The sequence below is a fragment of the Elgaria multicarinata genome, chromosome 20 (genome assembly GCF_023053635.1).
Source record: "Elgaria multicarinata webbii isolate HBS135686 ecotype San Diego chromosome 20, rElgMul1.1.pri, whole genome shotgun sequence".
Taxonomy (NCBI): Eukaryota; Metazoa; Chordata; class Lepidosauria; order Squamata; family Anguidae; genus Elgaria; species Elgaria multicarinata.
In genome coordinates this window covers 7434019-7451131 of record NC_086190.1, presented here as the reverse complement: position 1 = coordinate 7451131, position 17113 = coordinate 7434019, and the positions used below count along the sequence as shown (strand labels likewise).

The following is a 17113-nucleotide window of genomic DNA, read 5'->3' as shown; positions in this document are numbered from 1 at the left end:
TACTTCTTTTCCAAAGGATGAGGGTCTTATTTATTCTTGAAATACACTAAGAAATGCTCAAAAATCCTTTGGTGTTGCAATTTACTCAGGTAGGCTTAGCTCCCCTGTCTCCTTTGAAAGAGATGTATAATATTGAAATGTGTTGGGAATAACACCTCTCCCCCTCTCTTCTCTCTCTCTCTCTCTCTCTCTCTCTCTCTCTCTCTCTCTCTCTTCTTTCTTTCTTTCTGTGGTGCTTCCATCCGACGACCTTTTTACCTGCCTTTTTTGAATTCTGTGATAGCCTTTCAAGGTGGCCGAATGAGATGTGATTTGTGAGAGCCGTGATCGATCAGGAGGGGCCAAGGCTGTGTGTGTGGAACAATGCCTCCACCTCCAAAGCTAATAACAGCCTCTGAATGTCAGTTGTTGGGGAATGTCTGTTGGAGATCGTTCTTGCCTCTGTATGTGGGCATCTCAGAGACTTGGGTTTAGCAAATGTGGAAAGTAGGACGCTAGACTAGATAGGCAATTGGTCTGACCCAGGACAGCTCTTACGGTATTATGCGGCAGAGTCTTGCTATTTACTGTTTTACTCTGTACAGCACCATGTACATTGATGGTGCTATATAAATAAATAATAATAATAATAATAATTAGAGGGTGACTTTATTATTATTATTATTATTATTTATTTATATAGCACCATCAATGTACATGGTGCTGTACAGAGTAAAACAGTAAATAGCAAGACCCTGCCGCATAGGCTTACATTCTAATAGGCTTGTCAGAGAAAAGGCAGGTACACCGCCAATGCTAAACCATGTGTTCCAGCCAAAGACGTCCACATCATGTATGGCTTGGCCCTGAGATTTAACAACCAGAACTATACACTTTTCTTTTCTGTTCCCTATAGCTTTTAAATATTGAGTTTGTTCTGACTCTATACTGTTTAGCTTCACCCTACCCGGTGCCTGTTTACACTTCCCTGTGCCTGTTTGCATTCTCTTTCCCTCCTTATTGTTTACTGAAACTTTATTAGATTGTAAGCCTATGCGGCAGGGTCTTGCTATTTACTGTGTATAATCTGTACAGCACCATGTACATTGATGGTGCTATATAAATAAATAAATAAATAAATAAATAATAATAATAATAATAATAATACACAGTATTCTAAATTCACATCCGAGATTGATAGAATAGTGTGGTGCTCTTTTGACAACCAGCAAAAGCATGGTGTCCAGCACACACTTCACAGAATCATAAAATAGTAGAATTGGAAGGGGCCTATAAGGCCATCGAGTCCAACCCCCTGCTCAATGCAGGAATCCGCCCTAAAGCATACCCGACAGATGGTTGTCCAGCAGCCTCTTGAAGGCGTTTACTGTGGGAACCACCATTTCTTTCCTCTGTCTTTTACTACTCACGTATCTGAAGAAAGACTTTTTATTCCTTTTAGCATCCCTCGCTAATCTCAGCTCATTCTCAGTTTTAGCCTTCCTGACGCCATTCCAGCACTTCTGTGCTACCTGTCTGTACTCTTCTTTTGTAGCCTGCCTTTCCTTCCACTTCCTATATGTATCCTTTTTTGTTTTCAGGTCATCTCTAAGCTTTTTGTGGAGCCACGTTGGGTCCTTCTGTTGTCTTCTATCTTTTTTCTTTGTTGAAATTGTTTATAATTGTGCCTTTAAAATTTCCTTTTTGAAAAACTCACCCATATTGGACTCCTTATATGAGACACGGTGATGGGGTGATAAAAGCCTCATCTGGTAGCACTCTTTTTTATTATTATTAGAATCATAGAGTCATAGAATAGAAGAGTTGGAAGGGACCCACAAGGCCATCGAGTCCAACCCCCTGCTCAATGCAGGAATCCACCCTAAAGCATCCCTGACAGATGCTTGTCCATCTGCCTCTTGAATGCCCCTAGTGTGGGAGAGGCCACAACCTCCCTAGGTAACTGGTTCCATTGTCATACTGCTCTAACAGTCAGGACGTTTTTCCTGATGTCCAGCTGGAATCTGGCTTCCTTTAACTTGAGCCCGTTATTCCGTGTCCTGCACTCTGGGATGATTGAGAAGAGATCCTGGCCCTCCTCTGTGTGACAACCTTTTAAGTATTTGAAGAATGCTATCATGTCTCCCCTCAATCTTCTCTTCTCCAGGCTAAATATGCCCAGTTCTTTCAGCATCTCATCATAGGGCTTTGTTTCCAGACCCCTGGTTGCCCTCCTCTGAACATGCTCCAGCTTGTCGGCTATACCTCTATTAACGCAGCCCAAAATAGCAATTGCCTTTCTTGCAGCCGTATCATATTCAGCTTGTGATCTACAACAATTTGAAGATCCTTCTCGCTTGTAGTATTGCTGAGCCAAGTATCCCCCATCTTGTAGCTGTGCATTTGGTTTCCTTTTCCTAGCTCTAGAACTTGGCATTTATCCCTATTAAATTTCATTCTATTGATTTCAGCCCAGTACTTCAGCCTATCAAGATTAGAGATGTAAAATTTCTGGAAATTTTGAAGCCATGGAAAAAAAGCACAACCCGGCCATTATTTAAATGGTTCCCTCTTTTAATTTTGCTTTCTTAGATTTCTCTCTCTCTCTCTCTCTCTCTCTCTCTCTCTCTCTCTTTTCCCCTCTCTCTCCAGTGTGGTATAGTAGCTAGAGCAGTTTTCCAATCTGGTGCCCTCCAGACATGCTGGTATCTCGCACTGTTCAGGGGATGCTGGGAGTTGTTAGTGCAACACCTGTAGAGGGCACCAGGTTGGAGAAGACAGTACTAGAGTGTCAAACTAGGACTGGGGGGATGGGGGGGGGGAAGGGACATCCCCATTCAGCTGTGAAACCCACTGGGTGGCCTTTGAGTTACTCCTTTCCTTTCACTTTGACCAGGGTTGTTCTTGGCATAAAAATGGAGGATGGCTTGAATGCTATCTGGACTCTGGAGCTGAAAGCCAGGAGATGAATGTAAATAATAATGAAGTAATAATTTGGTGCAGAGAAGTCTAGTGACCTCCCCGAAGCAAAGCTTGCTGTGTTCCCACCCCCACATTCATGGTTTGCGTGGAGGCGAGATATGGCAAATAGATGAATTACAGGAAGCATGACTCAAACCCTTCTCTGAAGTGTGACTCTCACGTTTACTGCTGTGTTTTGGAAAGAGGTTAATGTAACAGCGCAAAATGAACGGCACCCACCACAATGAGTCACGCAGCGCAAGCCAGAAAGCCACAAACAGCTGTGGCCCTGATAAGCACTGTATTGTTGAAAGCTAATCAGATTTAGCAAGAAACGTAATTCATTATTTTACAGGGTCAAAGGAATATGTCAGCTCATTACATTCCGATCATCAGGATAACATCTCCTGCACTTTGCCAGTATTGGTCACAAGGTAGTGAAATTGGCTGGTTTGGATCTTATCACTGGGCAGAGGCCAATGTTCACCTGTTCTGGATCTACATGTCAGTCAGAAAGCACATAAAATACCTTTGTCTGGTGTCTGCTGTTCTCCTCTAAATGAGCAATTGTTGTTGTGAACAACCAGGACGTCTCCTGCAGAATCCTCTGGAAATCCTGGGATAAAAAAGAATTACTTTAAAAGTGGTAATAGCTAGGAAACAGCAGGGTCTTCCACCACTAGATGGCACTGTCTCAGTAGAACTCAGTGGAACTGAACAGAGGGGAAGTATTCAATTCAAACTCCTTGTTGCCCCTCTCCTCATGTGTAATTCAGCCCATAACAGTCGTGCCAAAGAATCAGAAAGCACAAAAGCCCCGGGTAACCAATGTGATTTCTCTTAATGTAGAGACGCTCTCAGTGTGGAGGCCACAATAAAAGCCAGTTACTGCCATCCTGTGGAGACAGGGCTTATTCCCTAGTAAGTGTGCATAGGTTAGTAGTAGCATCAGGGCCAGTTTGGAGGCAGAAGTGTGTGTGGGGTGGCAGGGTGCAGTAAGATCCTTAGGTCGAGTTAGTCATAACTTAGCCTAGATCCAACCCTTAGTCTCTGTCTCTTAAAGTTATATTTGTTTAACTGTCATGTCTTTCCCCAAAACGTCATAGGAACCATACTTTGGCAAAGATCATAGAATCATAGAAGAGTTGGAAGGGGCCTTCAAGGCCATCAAGCCCAACCCCCTGCTCAATGCAGGAATCCACCTCAAAGCATACCCAACAGACGGCTGTCCAGCTGCCTCTTGAAGGCCTCTAGTGTGGGAGAGCCCTGCGATTTCTCTGTGAAAAACCCTTCCTCCCCCCTCCTCTGACAAAAGACAGAATTATAGACCCTAGGGCAGCCTTTCTCAACCTGGGGCGCTCCAGATGTGTTGGACTGCATCTCCCAGAATGTCCCAGCCAGCTGGCTGGGGCATTCTGGGAGTTGTAGTCCAACACATCTGGAGCGCATCAGGTTGAGAAAGGCTGCCCTAGGGAGAGGCAATGACTATTAAACCAATTTAACTGCTGCACTGCAGTGTAGATCCTGCATTGAGAAGGAGGCTTGACCAGATCACCTCCTGACTTTTCCAGCGTCAACTTCAACTCTTCAGTTCTATGATTCTGTGAAATTGCGGGTGTAGATCTGTCCTCACAGTGCTTCTGTTTGGTCTGTGGTCCCCTCCTTATCTTACGTTGGGGTTACGGGTGTTGCGCCTTCCCACACCACCTGGCAGACACAAGGAACCCCTGGCCCTCGGAGCTGTAGTACAGCCTCCTCCTACATGTTTTCCCATGAAGCCTTTGGATGGAGTCCCCAGACTCCCTTGCACTCTCCTGAAACTCAGCCTGAGAACGTGCAGCTGAAATAATCACATCTTCTCGCCTTGATTGCTCCCAGGCCTCAACTTCCCTTCCCCGTTAAAGATACAAGAGCCCTGTCCTCCTTTTCATATGGTCACTCTATTTATTGGCTTTTCAAATTTGTACTACTGTTTTTAAATTGTTTTCCATTAGCCATGTTGCATGTGGCTAATCTTCCCTACACATGCAATTTAATGCACACTCATGATTGGCCATTCACAAACATTTGTGGGTTTTACAGGACATCTGCACTTTCCCCCATTTATCTCGCTTTTAAAAAGATCAGAGATAAGCTGGACTAAACCTTAATGGCATGAAATTGGCAGTGTGTAAAGCCAGTATAGTGCTGTAATTCCACCTCTAGATGGTGCAGTTTCATTGAACAGAATAGCATTGTCGAGAGGAGATGTTTTCAATTGAAAATCACATGGTCGTCATCTAAAGGAGCCAGTTGCAAATGTGAAAAGATTGTGCCTGAGGGCTTCACTGATCAACCTACCAAAGACAATCAGGAACACAATCCTTTCCTCCCAGACTGAGATCTTAAGGAAAAGGGCCTCTGGAAACCTTCATTAACTCCAGGAGGGAAGCTGCCATTGGCAACAACAGAACCTTCATCCCGAGGTTAATAGAGGAGAAGTTGATCTTTGTTCGGGCTGCAGCATGGTGGAAAGGATGAAATCCTTATATTCATTCATTTAAAAAATTATGAAGTGCACGCCTTCATCCCAAAGAGGATTTCGGGGTGGTGTACGTAAGGAGCAACTGCTCATTACAATAAACTTAAAATCAAACATCAGGACAATAAAACGAAGAGGCATAACAACCATTTCAACCCCCACCTTAAAAAACAAATTACACATTTGTCCGGGCAAATCAAAAGATTCTAACTTGGTGCTGGAAACGGTACAATGTTGGAACCAGGAGTACCTCCCATGGAAGGGGCTGTGGCTCAGTGGTAAGAGCCCCTGTTCTGCGTGCAGAGGGTTCCAGGTTCGATCCCCCAAATCTCCAGGTAGGGCAGGAAAACCTCCTGCCTGAAACCCTGGAGAGCCATTGCTGCCAGTCAGTGTTGACAATACTGGGCTACATGGACCAGTGGACTGAGTCAATATAAGGGACCTTCCTATGTTCCAGTCGGAGGCATTCCAAAGCCAAGGTGCCATTATCACAGAGAAGGTAAATGCACTTCTGTTATAGCAGGAAAACACAGAAGGGCCTCCCGTGATTGTCTTAAACACACACACACACACACACACCAATGTGGAATAGTCCCACTCCAGATGACCTCCCACTGGGCCTCTGCTATTTAGAGCTTTTAAAAGATCCGTGCAACTTTTAAGTAATGGGTTTTTGAGTCCTGTGGAGTTTGGCTGTAAGACAGGAGGCCTAAATGGCACAAAGACCTTTGAGTAGGCTTTTCCTAGATAAGTGAAATTCAGGGCATGAGTAGGATGGGTCCAAAATGCCCCTTCTAGTGATGAACAACCCCTTGCATAAGAGTGTGGTTTCAGAATGAGTCGAGCACTTTGGCGGTCTTTGGCTGTAGCCTTGCTGGTGCAGCTCTTCAGCTGCCTCCCTTGCAACTGTCTGAAAGGTTGGACTTGGCTGGTGTCTCCTCTTTAGATTGCTGGTTGGGCATTTATTTTTCTTCATTTAAAAATAAACAGAAATAAAATAGAAAAAATAAAAGTGCCGCGTTGTTTCCCTTTCACAAGATTCTGCTGCTGCACACAGCGGTCTTGGAAACACTCTTCTTTTCCACAGCTACAGGTTCTGATGTCAGAAAGTGGGTGGCTTCGTCACTGTGGTTTTCTCATCTAGCATGTGTGATACTTTTCTTTTTTCCATCCCCACTTAAACATGTCGGCTTTCTTTCAGCCTTCTTCTCGGGGCCTGAGGTCTGCTGCAACTACAGAGTATTGGGTGGGGTGGACTCACGTGCCAGGGGAACGCCCTTTTAAAAATAGATAGCGCACGGGGGTCACTTCCTGGTCAGAGTCCAATAGTGGGGCAGTTTGGTGATTTCAGATATTGGACTTCAGGGACTTATAGCCCCCCACCCCACTCTTTAGGTGGTAATGTGCATTACTTCTTTCTTTCATAAGAACATGCTGCATCAGACTGAGGGTCCATCTAGTCCAGCACTCTGTGGCCAACCATCTGTCGACCAGGAAGCCAACAAAGCAGGACATGGTGCAACAGCACCCTCCCCCCCATGTTCCCCAGCAACTGGTGCACACAGGCTTATTGCCTCGAATACTGGAGGCAGCATACAACCATCAGGGCTAGTAGCCACTGAAGGCTTTCTCATCCAGGAATTTATCCAACTCCTTTTTAAAGCCATCCAAATTGGTGGCCATCACCACATCCAGTGGTAGTGAATTCCACAGTTTGACTATGCGAAATGGGGTCAGCCCACCAGCTCATTCTGCTAAGTGGGGCCCTAGAGCTCTGTCCCAAAGTCCTACACTGACGGCACTACTAGATCCTCTGAAAGTCTCCATCCAGCAAACACTTGCGTGTCACTGAATGGGAAAGGAGCCTTGCTAGATTAGACCAAAGGTTGATCTAGGCCACCATCCTGTTCTCCACGGCAGCCAACCAGATGCCTATGGGAAGCTCACAAGCAGGAAATGAGAGCCATAGAGCTCTCCCACTTATTTTCCCGGTGGCTGATAATCTTGGAGATGGCACACAGCCATTATGAGTGGCAGCTACTGATAGGGATGGCATCAGGTATCAGCATTGCTAGGCATTTGCCCAAAGTTTGCAGGGGGAGCACTACTGGCCCCTCAGAGCTTTGGGATTCTCCTGCCCTTCCTTCTTGCTGTTACTGCCTGTTCACCCTCCCTCCCTGAGGATGCAAATAGTGGCAAGAGGAACACAAAAGTGCAGGCATCTTCTACTCCCTTTGGACCCTCTTGCTTAGGGTGACCATATGAAAAGGAGGACAGGGCTCCTGTATCTTTAACAGTTTTATTGAAAAGGGAATTTCAGCAGGTGTCATTTGTATATATGGAGTACCTGGTGAAATTTCCTCTTCATCCCATCAGTTAAAGCTGCAGATGCCCTGCCCTCTTTTAAATCTGGTCACAGTATAGCTGCAGTATAGCTCCTGCAGCTTTAACTGTTATGATGAAGAGCAAATTTCTCCAGGTTCCCCATATATACAAGTGACACCAGCTGAAATTCCCTTTTCTATGCAACTGTTAAAGATACAGGAGCCCTGCCCTCTTTTAAATCTGGTCACTCTAGTATAGCTCCTGCAGCTTTAACTGCTGTGATGAAGAGGAAATTTCACCAGGTTCCCCATATATACAAGTGACACCAGCTGAAATTCCCTTTTCTGTGCAACTGTTAAAGATACAGGAGCCCTGTCCTCCTTTTCATAGGGTCACTCTACTCTTGCTGGGTAGCTGTGCAGATTGGGCCCAGAGGGAGAGGACAAGTGAACCGGCTGCAGGGAGGGTCTGCATGCAAAGTATGAGTTCTGCCACTGCAATGTCTCCTTCCCTCCCTCTGACACCTGCTATGCAGTGAGGGATTTCTCTCCCAGCCCTCTCCCCCACTCTGTATTTCTTTATATCCATACAGCCAGCAGTTAATGGCTGAAGTTCCATATATGGCAACCTGAATTTGAGGAAGGAGATTTGGTGATGGCTGTGAGCTGTTGCTGCTGCTTTTGCAATAGGGAAACGGTGTTGCAGACTGCAGACGTTTCTCACTAGCGGCTGACTGTGGCATCTGAGAGGAAACGTGCCAACTTGACACGTTCCTGCACACTACAAATTTCGACATGATTTCAACAGTCCATTTCTGTTCTCAAATATCCTTGGAAAGTTCAGTTCTGAAGGGGAACTAGGGATCTCTCGCAGATTTCTCAGCACCTCACCAAAACAAAAAGCCCCAGGATACTTTGGGGGGCGGGCGGAGAGAGAGAGTTGATGTATATAGGCCCCAGGGGTAGAGCTGAACTCACACTGGAAATACTTCATCAGCATGGCAAGATGCAGAGATTTCAATTTCACTTATTTATTTCATTTCTATACCACCCAATAACCGAAGCTTAAACCCACAATGCAAAAGTATAACCAGAATAAAACCTACCGGCAATGCAGAGATTTAAAACACAGATTTAAAATAGAAGAGCTAAAAGGCTAGGAGGCTAAAATGCTAAATATACTGGGAAAATAAAAAGCTCTTCACCTGATGCTGAAAAGAGTACAATTCACTGGACATGGGTTGGCATTATGTCAACTAATCTTCAAAGACTTTGTGTTTGCCCAGCAAACAGACTGGAAGCCGTAGTTGAGGATTTCCTGACGATTTATGGAATTGCTAATATGTTTCAAGTTATTCTGAGTCGGCAGCTTGGCTCAAGAACATAAATAAATGTCCTGCTAGATCAGACCAAAGGTCCATCTAGACTAGCAGCCTGGCAGGAATTCCACCAACCAGCAGGCACGAGTTGGACTACAGAAATTGGCCAATGGTCCATCAATGGAGCGTAATCTACCACCTGTCCACTCTTGTTCATATGGAATACCAGAATAGTATCAGTGCTCTTCATTGCAATGGTGTTTCTTTGGTAAGCAACAGATAAGTACTTCTTGAATAATCTCACCCACATTATGATTTTTAATGTGGTCTGCCTTATCGTTCTCTTTGTGCTTGAACTAAAGATCTCTAGATTTCTTTTGGGGATGTTTTTGCTTCACTGATTGATAGCGACTTCCGTCTCCTCTGTACAAATTGCAAAAAGGCTGATCTAAAAATAATCCATTTAGCATTGGGACTCATTGCTTCCCCTACTCCACCTTCTGTTTTGATATTGTTTTCTACATCTCAAAATGGTTTCTGCTCATATTTGCAAGTGTTTGTTTGTTTGTTTATTTATTTATTTATTACATTTCTATACCGCCCAATAGCCGGAGCTCTCTGGGCGGTTCACAAAAATTAAAACCATTCAAAGTATAAAACAACAGTATAAAACCATAATATAAAATACAATATAAAAGCTCAACCAGATAAAAACAGCAGCAATGCAAAATTACAAATTTAAAACCATGTTATTTAAAATTTATAGATTGTTAAAATGTTGGGAGAATAAAAAGGTCTTCACCTGGCGTCTAAAAGCATATAATGTAGGTGCCAAGCGAACCTCCTTAGGGAGCTCATTCCACAGGCGGGGTGCCACAGCAGAGAAGGCCCTGCTCCTGGTAGCCACCTGCCTCACTTCCTTTGGCAGGGGCTCACGGAGAAGGACCCCTGTGGATGATCTTAAGGTCCGGGCAGGTACATATGGGAGGAGGCGTTCCTTCAGATAGCCTGGCCCCAAGCTGTTTAGGGCTTTAAATTTTAATACCAGCACTTTGAATCGGGCCCGGACCTGGACTGGCAGCCAATGAAGCTGGAAAAGGACTGGCGTGATGTGGTCTCGTCGGCCAGTCCCTGTTAGTAAGCGTGCTGCCCTGTTTTGCACCAGTTGAAGTTTCCGGACCGTTTTCAAAGGCCTCCCCACGTATAACACATTGCAGTAATCCAAACGAGAGGTTATCAGAGCATGGATAACTGTAGCTAAGCTATTAAGTGTTGTGGTTTCTCTATTGCTTGCCACCTTTTCCTGCACGATTGTAGGAATCACTGACCCATGAACCAAGAGTTTTGAGTATTTCTTCTCTCCTCCTGATGCAGTTGCTGAGCGGTGACATTTATTTATTTATTTATTTACAATATTTATATACAGCTCAGTATCTACAACAGATTCCAAAGCAATGAATATCGGTATAAACAGTAAAAAAGAAAGAAGATTTAAAAAGCTAATTGTTCAATTTAAAACAAAGGAGCCAAAAAACAGTGGCCACTTAGTTGAGGAAGGCTTCTCGAAACAGTGTTATTTTCAGGAGGTGCTGGAAGTAGCCTAGTGTTGGCACGTGCCTGTCCTCCAGGGGCAGAGAGTTCCACAGAGAAGGGGCCACTACACTCAAGGCTCTTCCAATTGGGCCACAGGTCACAGAATCACAGAATAGCAGAGCTGGAAGGGGCACACAAGGCCATCGAGTCCAACCCCCTGCTCAATGCAGGAATCCACCCTAAAGCATCCCTGACAGATGGTTGTCCAGCTGCCTCTTGAAGGCCTCTAGTGTGGGAGAGCCCACAACCTCCCTAGGTAACTGATTCCATTGTCGCACTGCTCTAACAGTCAGGAAGTTTTTCCTGATGTCCAGCTGGAATCTGGCTTCCTTTAACTTGAGTCCGTTATTCCGTGTCCTGCACTCTGGGAGGATCGAGAAGAGATCCTGGCCCTCCTCTGTGTGACAACCTTTTAAGTATTTGAAGAGTGCTCTCATGTCTCCCCTCAATCTTCTCTTCTCCAGGCTAAACATGCCCAGTTCTTTCAGTCACTCCTCACAGGGCTTTGTTTCCAGACCCCTGATCATCCTAGTTGCCCTCCTCTGAACACGCTCCAGCTTGTCTGCGTCCTTCTCGAATTGTGGAGCCCAGAACTGGACGCAATACTCTAGATGAGGCCTAACCAGGGCCGAATAGAGAGGAACCAGAACCTCACGTGATTTGGAAGCTATACTTCTATTAATGCAGCCCAAAATAGCATTTGCCTTTCTTGCAGCCATATCGCACTGTTGGCTCATATTCAGCTTGCGATCTACAATAATTCCAAGATCCTTCTCATTTGTAGTATTGCTGAGCCAAGTATCCCCCATGTGGAACCATCAGGAGCACGCCGTCCAATGACCTCAGTGATCGGGCAGGTTGGTAAGGGAGAAGGCGCTCTCTCAGGTATCCTGGTCCCAAGTTGTTTAGATCTTTGTACACTAGTAACAAAACCTTAAACTTGGCCGGGTAGCCAGTGTAGCCAGGCATTTGGGCTTGGCAGGCTCTCTGAAGAGCCATGCTGGCCAACACACCTCTACAGGGAGATTCTCAGAGCAAGCCAGAGAAGGGCGTCTGCACTTCAGAGCCCCAATGGCTGACTTGGGAGAGCGGGGGCTCTTTGAAGCTGCTGCCCACCTGCTGGCACTGGAACAGGTGTTCTGTGTGTCAGTTAAGAACACAAGAACATCAGAAGTGCCCTGATGCTGGATCAGACCAAGGGTCCATCTAGTCCTGCACTCTGTTCACACAATGGCCAACCAGCCATCGGCCAGGGATGAACAAGCAGGACATGGTGCAACAGCACCCTCCCACCCATGTTCCCCAGCAGCTGGTGCACACAGGCTTACAGCCTCGAATACTGGAGATATTATTATTATTATTATTTATTTATATAGCACCATGAATGTACATGGTGCTGTACAGATAGCACACAACCAGTTCGGGAGAGCCCTGCTCTCACTGTGAGGGGAAAGCCACAGCAGGAGAGGAGCCAGCAAGGTTCTCTTGAGCATCCAGGAGCAGGGGGCAGCCATGGCACACACACACACACCGTGCAATTTGCCACTCTACCCAGGGATTCACCCTGCCTCATGAGCGAGGCGGCCCTGCTAAGTGGCACAGAATATAAAGATGCTCCGCTGTGCATTGCAGTGTTTTGTAGGACCAATGCGGAGTCCTGCATGCAGTTCTTTGCAGGCTATTTGAAACAGCAAGAGAGCCAATAACTGCTCAGCGGCATTTACCCATTAGCTCAAACCAGACATATAGTCACTTCTTCCTGTTTTCTTTTTGCTAATGCCCAGATTAGTGTTTTGTTGCTTGTTCCGTTAAGTACTGAACATTTAAAATGAACTGAAGTGTCTGGCTTATTAGTGTTATTCCCCACCCACCCCACCTCCCAAGCCCCACTTACTAGGATAGTTTTCCTACTTTCAAAACCTGCTCTTAAGCTATTATTAAAGACGTATTAAAGCATTTGCCTTTCAACATTAGAATAATATAGTTTCCTTTTCAGTGAGTCTGAGAAGCAGATGCTTATCTTTTCTAGCGAAAAGCAGACTCACTGGGGTCACTGTGGGGTTTACAGTAATGAATGGAGAAAGGATATTCTCAGTTCTGGTTTTGTACCTCTTTGTTCTTGCTCCGTGCTTCTCTTATTGTCCAAAACCACTTCAAATTATTTCTGTACATAAACCCAGATGAAATTTCTCCACATCTTGGTGAGGATCTCTTCCTCCCATAACCTCTGTTTCTGCACATTGCAGTGCACTGATCATTTTTATTTTCTGAATAATAGCTGTAAAAATCAGGAAACTCCTACTCATGCACTGTTTTGGAGCACCTTTTGCGGCCTCATCGTGTGCATAGGAACAGCGTGCAATTTCACTGTTTCCCCACACCTGTGTATGTTTGGAAGGGCTTTGAAAGCGTTTTCAAGTCCAGTTGATCCTTCCCATGTTGATTCTCACATTAACCTGCTTCAGCACAAAGTCTGAGTTCACCCCATGTCCCTCTTAATCTAAGGACCTAAAGTTACTTTGTTCCCATGTTAATGTGGTCACCTAGGTCATCAATGAGGGAGAAAGTACAGATGAGTGCCCTGATTAATCTGGGGGCATGTCTGTATGATTGGCATTCAAAAAAAGTTTTTCTCCAAATTACACTCCATGAGCTTTACTTCTGAGGCTGTTGGAGCCAGTTGGAATAACTGTATTTTAGCTGTTGTCTCTCTAAGGAAATGGGTTTTTATGCCAGGTCGGACCATTAGCCCATCTAACTCAGTATTGTCTTACTCTGATTGCCAAAGGCTCTTCAGGATCTCTGGCAGAGGTTACATCCACCACCTGTTACATGATCCTATGTCTGCTTGGGTTGGCCTAGGACAGAGCTAGGTTCCCCGGGGGCTGAACTGGATTCCTTCATCTGAAGAGCTCAGGATAGTGATGAGCACCTGACCTTACAATTATAAGCTTTCACCTGAAAACTATTTTCCCTTTTGATTTCCACAGGTGTACTCACTGCCATATACTCCCCAACACCAGGAAAAGTGCCAACATCCAAAAATGGAGTACTATAACGAAACCATCAATAAATGTTGCAGCTTGTGTCGTCCAGGTAATGTATTTGCATTGACCAATAAATCTGGGGATGCCTTTTTAGTCCTTTTTTTTTTTAAAAAAAAAAAACCATCTCAGTCAATCAATCTAACCAATTTATCTAAAAGGTTGCAGAAAACAGGTATCAAGTGTGAAGGAGCTATCAGAGGTAAAAGGCAGGGGAGCCAGGGCTGAAACTGGATGTGGCTGGAAACTTCAGTCCAGCTGTTGCAGGAATTTATGGGAGTTCAGAGGAGGACAATGAGGATGATCAGGGGTCTGGAAACAAAGCCCTATGAGGAGAGACTGAAAGAACTGGGCATGTTTAGCCTGGTGAAGAGAAGACTGAGAGGAGACATGATAGCACTCTTCAAATACTTAAAAGGTTTATTTATTTATTACATTTTTATACCGCCCAATAGCCAAAGCTCTCTGGGCGTTTCACAAAAATTAAAAACCATGAAGAGCATAAAAACAACCAACAAATTTAAAACACACATACGAAATACAATATAAAAAGCACAACCAGAATAAAACCACACAGCAAAAATTAATATAGGTTAAAATATGAGATTAAAACAGCAAAGTTTAAATTTAAGTTAAGTTGTTACACAGAGGAAGGCCAGGATCTCTTCTCGATCCGCCCAGAGTGCAGGACATGGAATAATGGGCTCAAGTTACAGGAAGCCAGATTCCGGCGGGACATCAGGAAAAACTTCCTGACTATTAGAGCAGTACGACAATGGAACCAATGACCTAGGGAGGTGGTGGGCTCTCCCACTAGAGGCATTCAAGAGGCAGCTGGACAGCCATCTGTATGCTTTAAGGTGGGTTCCTGCATTGAGCAGAGGGTTGGACTCGATGGCTTTATCGGCCCCTTCCAACTCAACTATTCTATGACTCTATGAAAGATGTGTTTGTGTGAAAGGGGAAGCAGAGCAACAATGTACACACCCATTCCTTTTTCTGTGTGTATCTGTTGACAGCCTTAATATTCCCTTCCCACAGCACAGGCTCTAGGGATCTCAGGACCCTGACCGCTGGGTTAGAATTAATCTCTGTCCAATCACGGTCCCGTCCACAACTCAGGTGGAAGCAGCAGTCTCAGGGCGTGTGTGTGTGTTTGTATAAGTTCCATGACATTCCCAGAAGTCTTCACAGAGCTACATCCTCTCCATGAGTAAGTGGGGAAAGTACATTGGGGAGGTGTGAGGTGTGGTCATTAAGCTGCACTGCCCTCTTCACATCGTGTTTTGATAACCCTGGTAATGTGCGCTTTGGGACAGAAGCAATTGTGAGCTGTCTGGTGTTCATTTCTTGTCATGCACCATGTGCATTTTGTCCCAGTTACCAAGATTTGGCTGAACAAGCAGGAAACCAGAGTGAACAAGGGAAGGAGCCCACGTTCTGTGAAGTGGATAATTACTAGCAAGATTGTCGAGCTTCCTTTGTTATTATTACTAAGGAGCATGTCTTCCAGAAAGCTCTCAAGAGAGAACTCTTTGGTCCTTGGAAGTCAAAGAGGAAAGTCTCATGTTTATGTTTTCCACTGTGCTGCCACCAGTGTGATTATATTGATGCATGTATGGAAAGAATGCATGCTTGTAACTGAACACACACAAAACTGTTATTAAATATACCTCAGGAACCTAGGAAGCTGCCTCATCCTGTCAAACAATCCATCTCAGTGTTGTCTGCTATGCTGATGACAACAGCGCTGCAGGGTTTCAGACACCAGTTTTTCAGGGACTGAATGAATCTGGGACCTTCTGCATGCACAAAGTGGGCTCCCGCACAGAGTTATAGTTCCCCCTTTCTTAAAAGTTCAAAACAAACACAGAAAGAATTCAAAATGACGGGATTACAGTGTCCATGGTCAATGCTGAAGGTAAATACAGTTTCGAAACAGTAGTGATCTTTTCACTTGTGTAGTCCATTCCATTGCAGATTCCGGGAAGCATCAATTCTCAAAACTAATTCCCATTTGCTGATTCATGTTTTCCAAGGCAGCCTCAGTCAGATGACTGATTGAAAGCTGGGGATTTGTTTATTTTATTGCTCTGAAAAATCAGAAGTCTTACAAATATTAAAACAATTAAACTTTTTCTTTTAAATAGCTATAAAAATCTTACTCCGAACTCCTTTAAAAAGAAGAGAAAGAAAAGGAAGGTGGTGAAAATACATTGTCCATCAATTCTCAGGGGAATAAAAACTATTTAACTGGTGCCTCAGCAGATGATCTCATCGAGCTGTGAACAAATGGCTTCTTGAAATTATCCACTTTATTTGTGGGTGGAGAAAAAGAAATCTCGGACATTTTTTAAGAAAAAAAGTCTGCTGAGAAATCTCGAGCCTGACAGCTCTTTTCAGAGTGATCTTCAAGAAATACTCCTGGCCTGACTTTAAGCAGACATCTGGTTCAAGACTACATTTTCCATACATTTGAGATAACTCCTTCTCCCAGCAGAAGTGACTTTTCCATTTCAGCATGGTCTGCCAGGCTGACTCCTGTAACACTTGGACATATTGTCAGGACCCTGCAGGGTCAGGTCTGCAGGCCTTCAGTTGGAAGAGGTGGAGGTGAGCATGTAGTCCATTTCAGGCAGGGATCTACCTCCGGAGGGGTGAACAAGGGTTACAGGGGCCAGAGGCAAGTATGCCGTCTCAGGCACAGGAGTCTTTAGAACAGCTTTCTTTCCCTAACCTGGGGCCCTCTAGATCAGTTGGATTGCAACTCCCACCATACTGGCTGGGAATTATGGGAGTTGGAGCCCAACCCATGAGGGACTGGGTTGGGGAAGGCAGCTTTAAAACAACTGCACCAGACAAGTGGTTTAGTCCAAGGAGCCAAGTGCGATGACAGGTCATAGTGATTTCCTTGTTTTCCCTTCATCTTTTTAACGACCTAGTTTGCGGTGATTTTTTCAGACTTTTGAGTAGAACTGCATTACCAATTGGAGCCTTTCAGGTCAAATGCAACTTTAATTAGAAGCTTCCTCCCTGTGATGTCTGCTGCTATTTGCTTCTTGTTTCACAGGGATATTGCAGTACTGAATTTATCCTTAATTGGATGTTGATTATTCACTAGGGGTGTGCACGGACCCCCGCTCCGCCCCGCGGGCCGATCCAAAAATTTCGGATCGGCCCGCTCCGCTCCAAAAATTTCGGATCGGCCCGCTCCGCTCCGCGCTGCTCCGCCCATACTCCGCTCCTCTTCGCCACGGAGCTCCGGCTCCAAATCGGAGCTCCACAATGGAGGGGAGTGGTGCCAGGTAAGGCCGGGAGAGGAGGGCCTTTATTAGATTGTAAGCCTGAGGGCAGGGACTGTCTTTTTTGCTA

General features: G+C 45.0%; 1 protein-coding gene across 1 annotated transcript in view; it reads left to right on the top strand.

The window, feature by feature from the left end:
* Positions 1-17113, top strand: part of TNFRSF1B (TNF receptor superfamily member 1B) — a 39966-nt gene that overhangs the window by 4746 nt on the left and 18107 nt on the right. The window contains exon 2 of the mRNA XM_063145295.1: positions 13688-13793. Within this exon, the coding sequence (XP_063001365.1) occupies positions 13688-13793 (106 nt within the window). The remainder of the gene's footprint in view (positions 1-13687; positions 13794-17113) is intronic.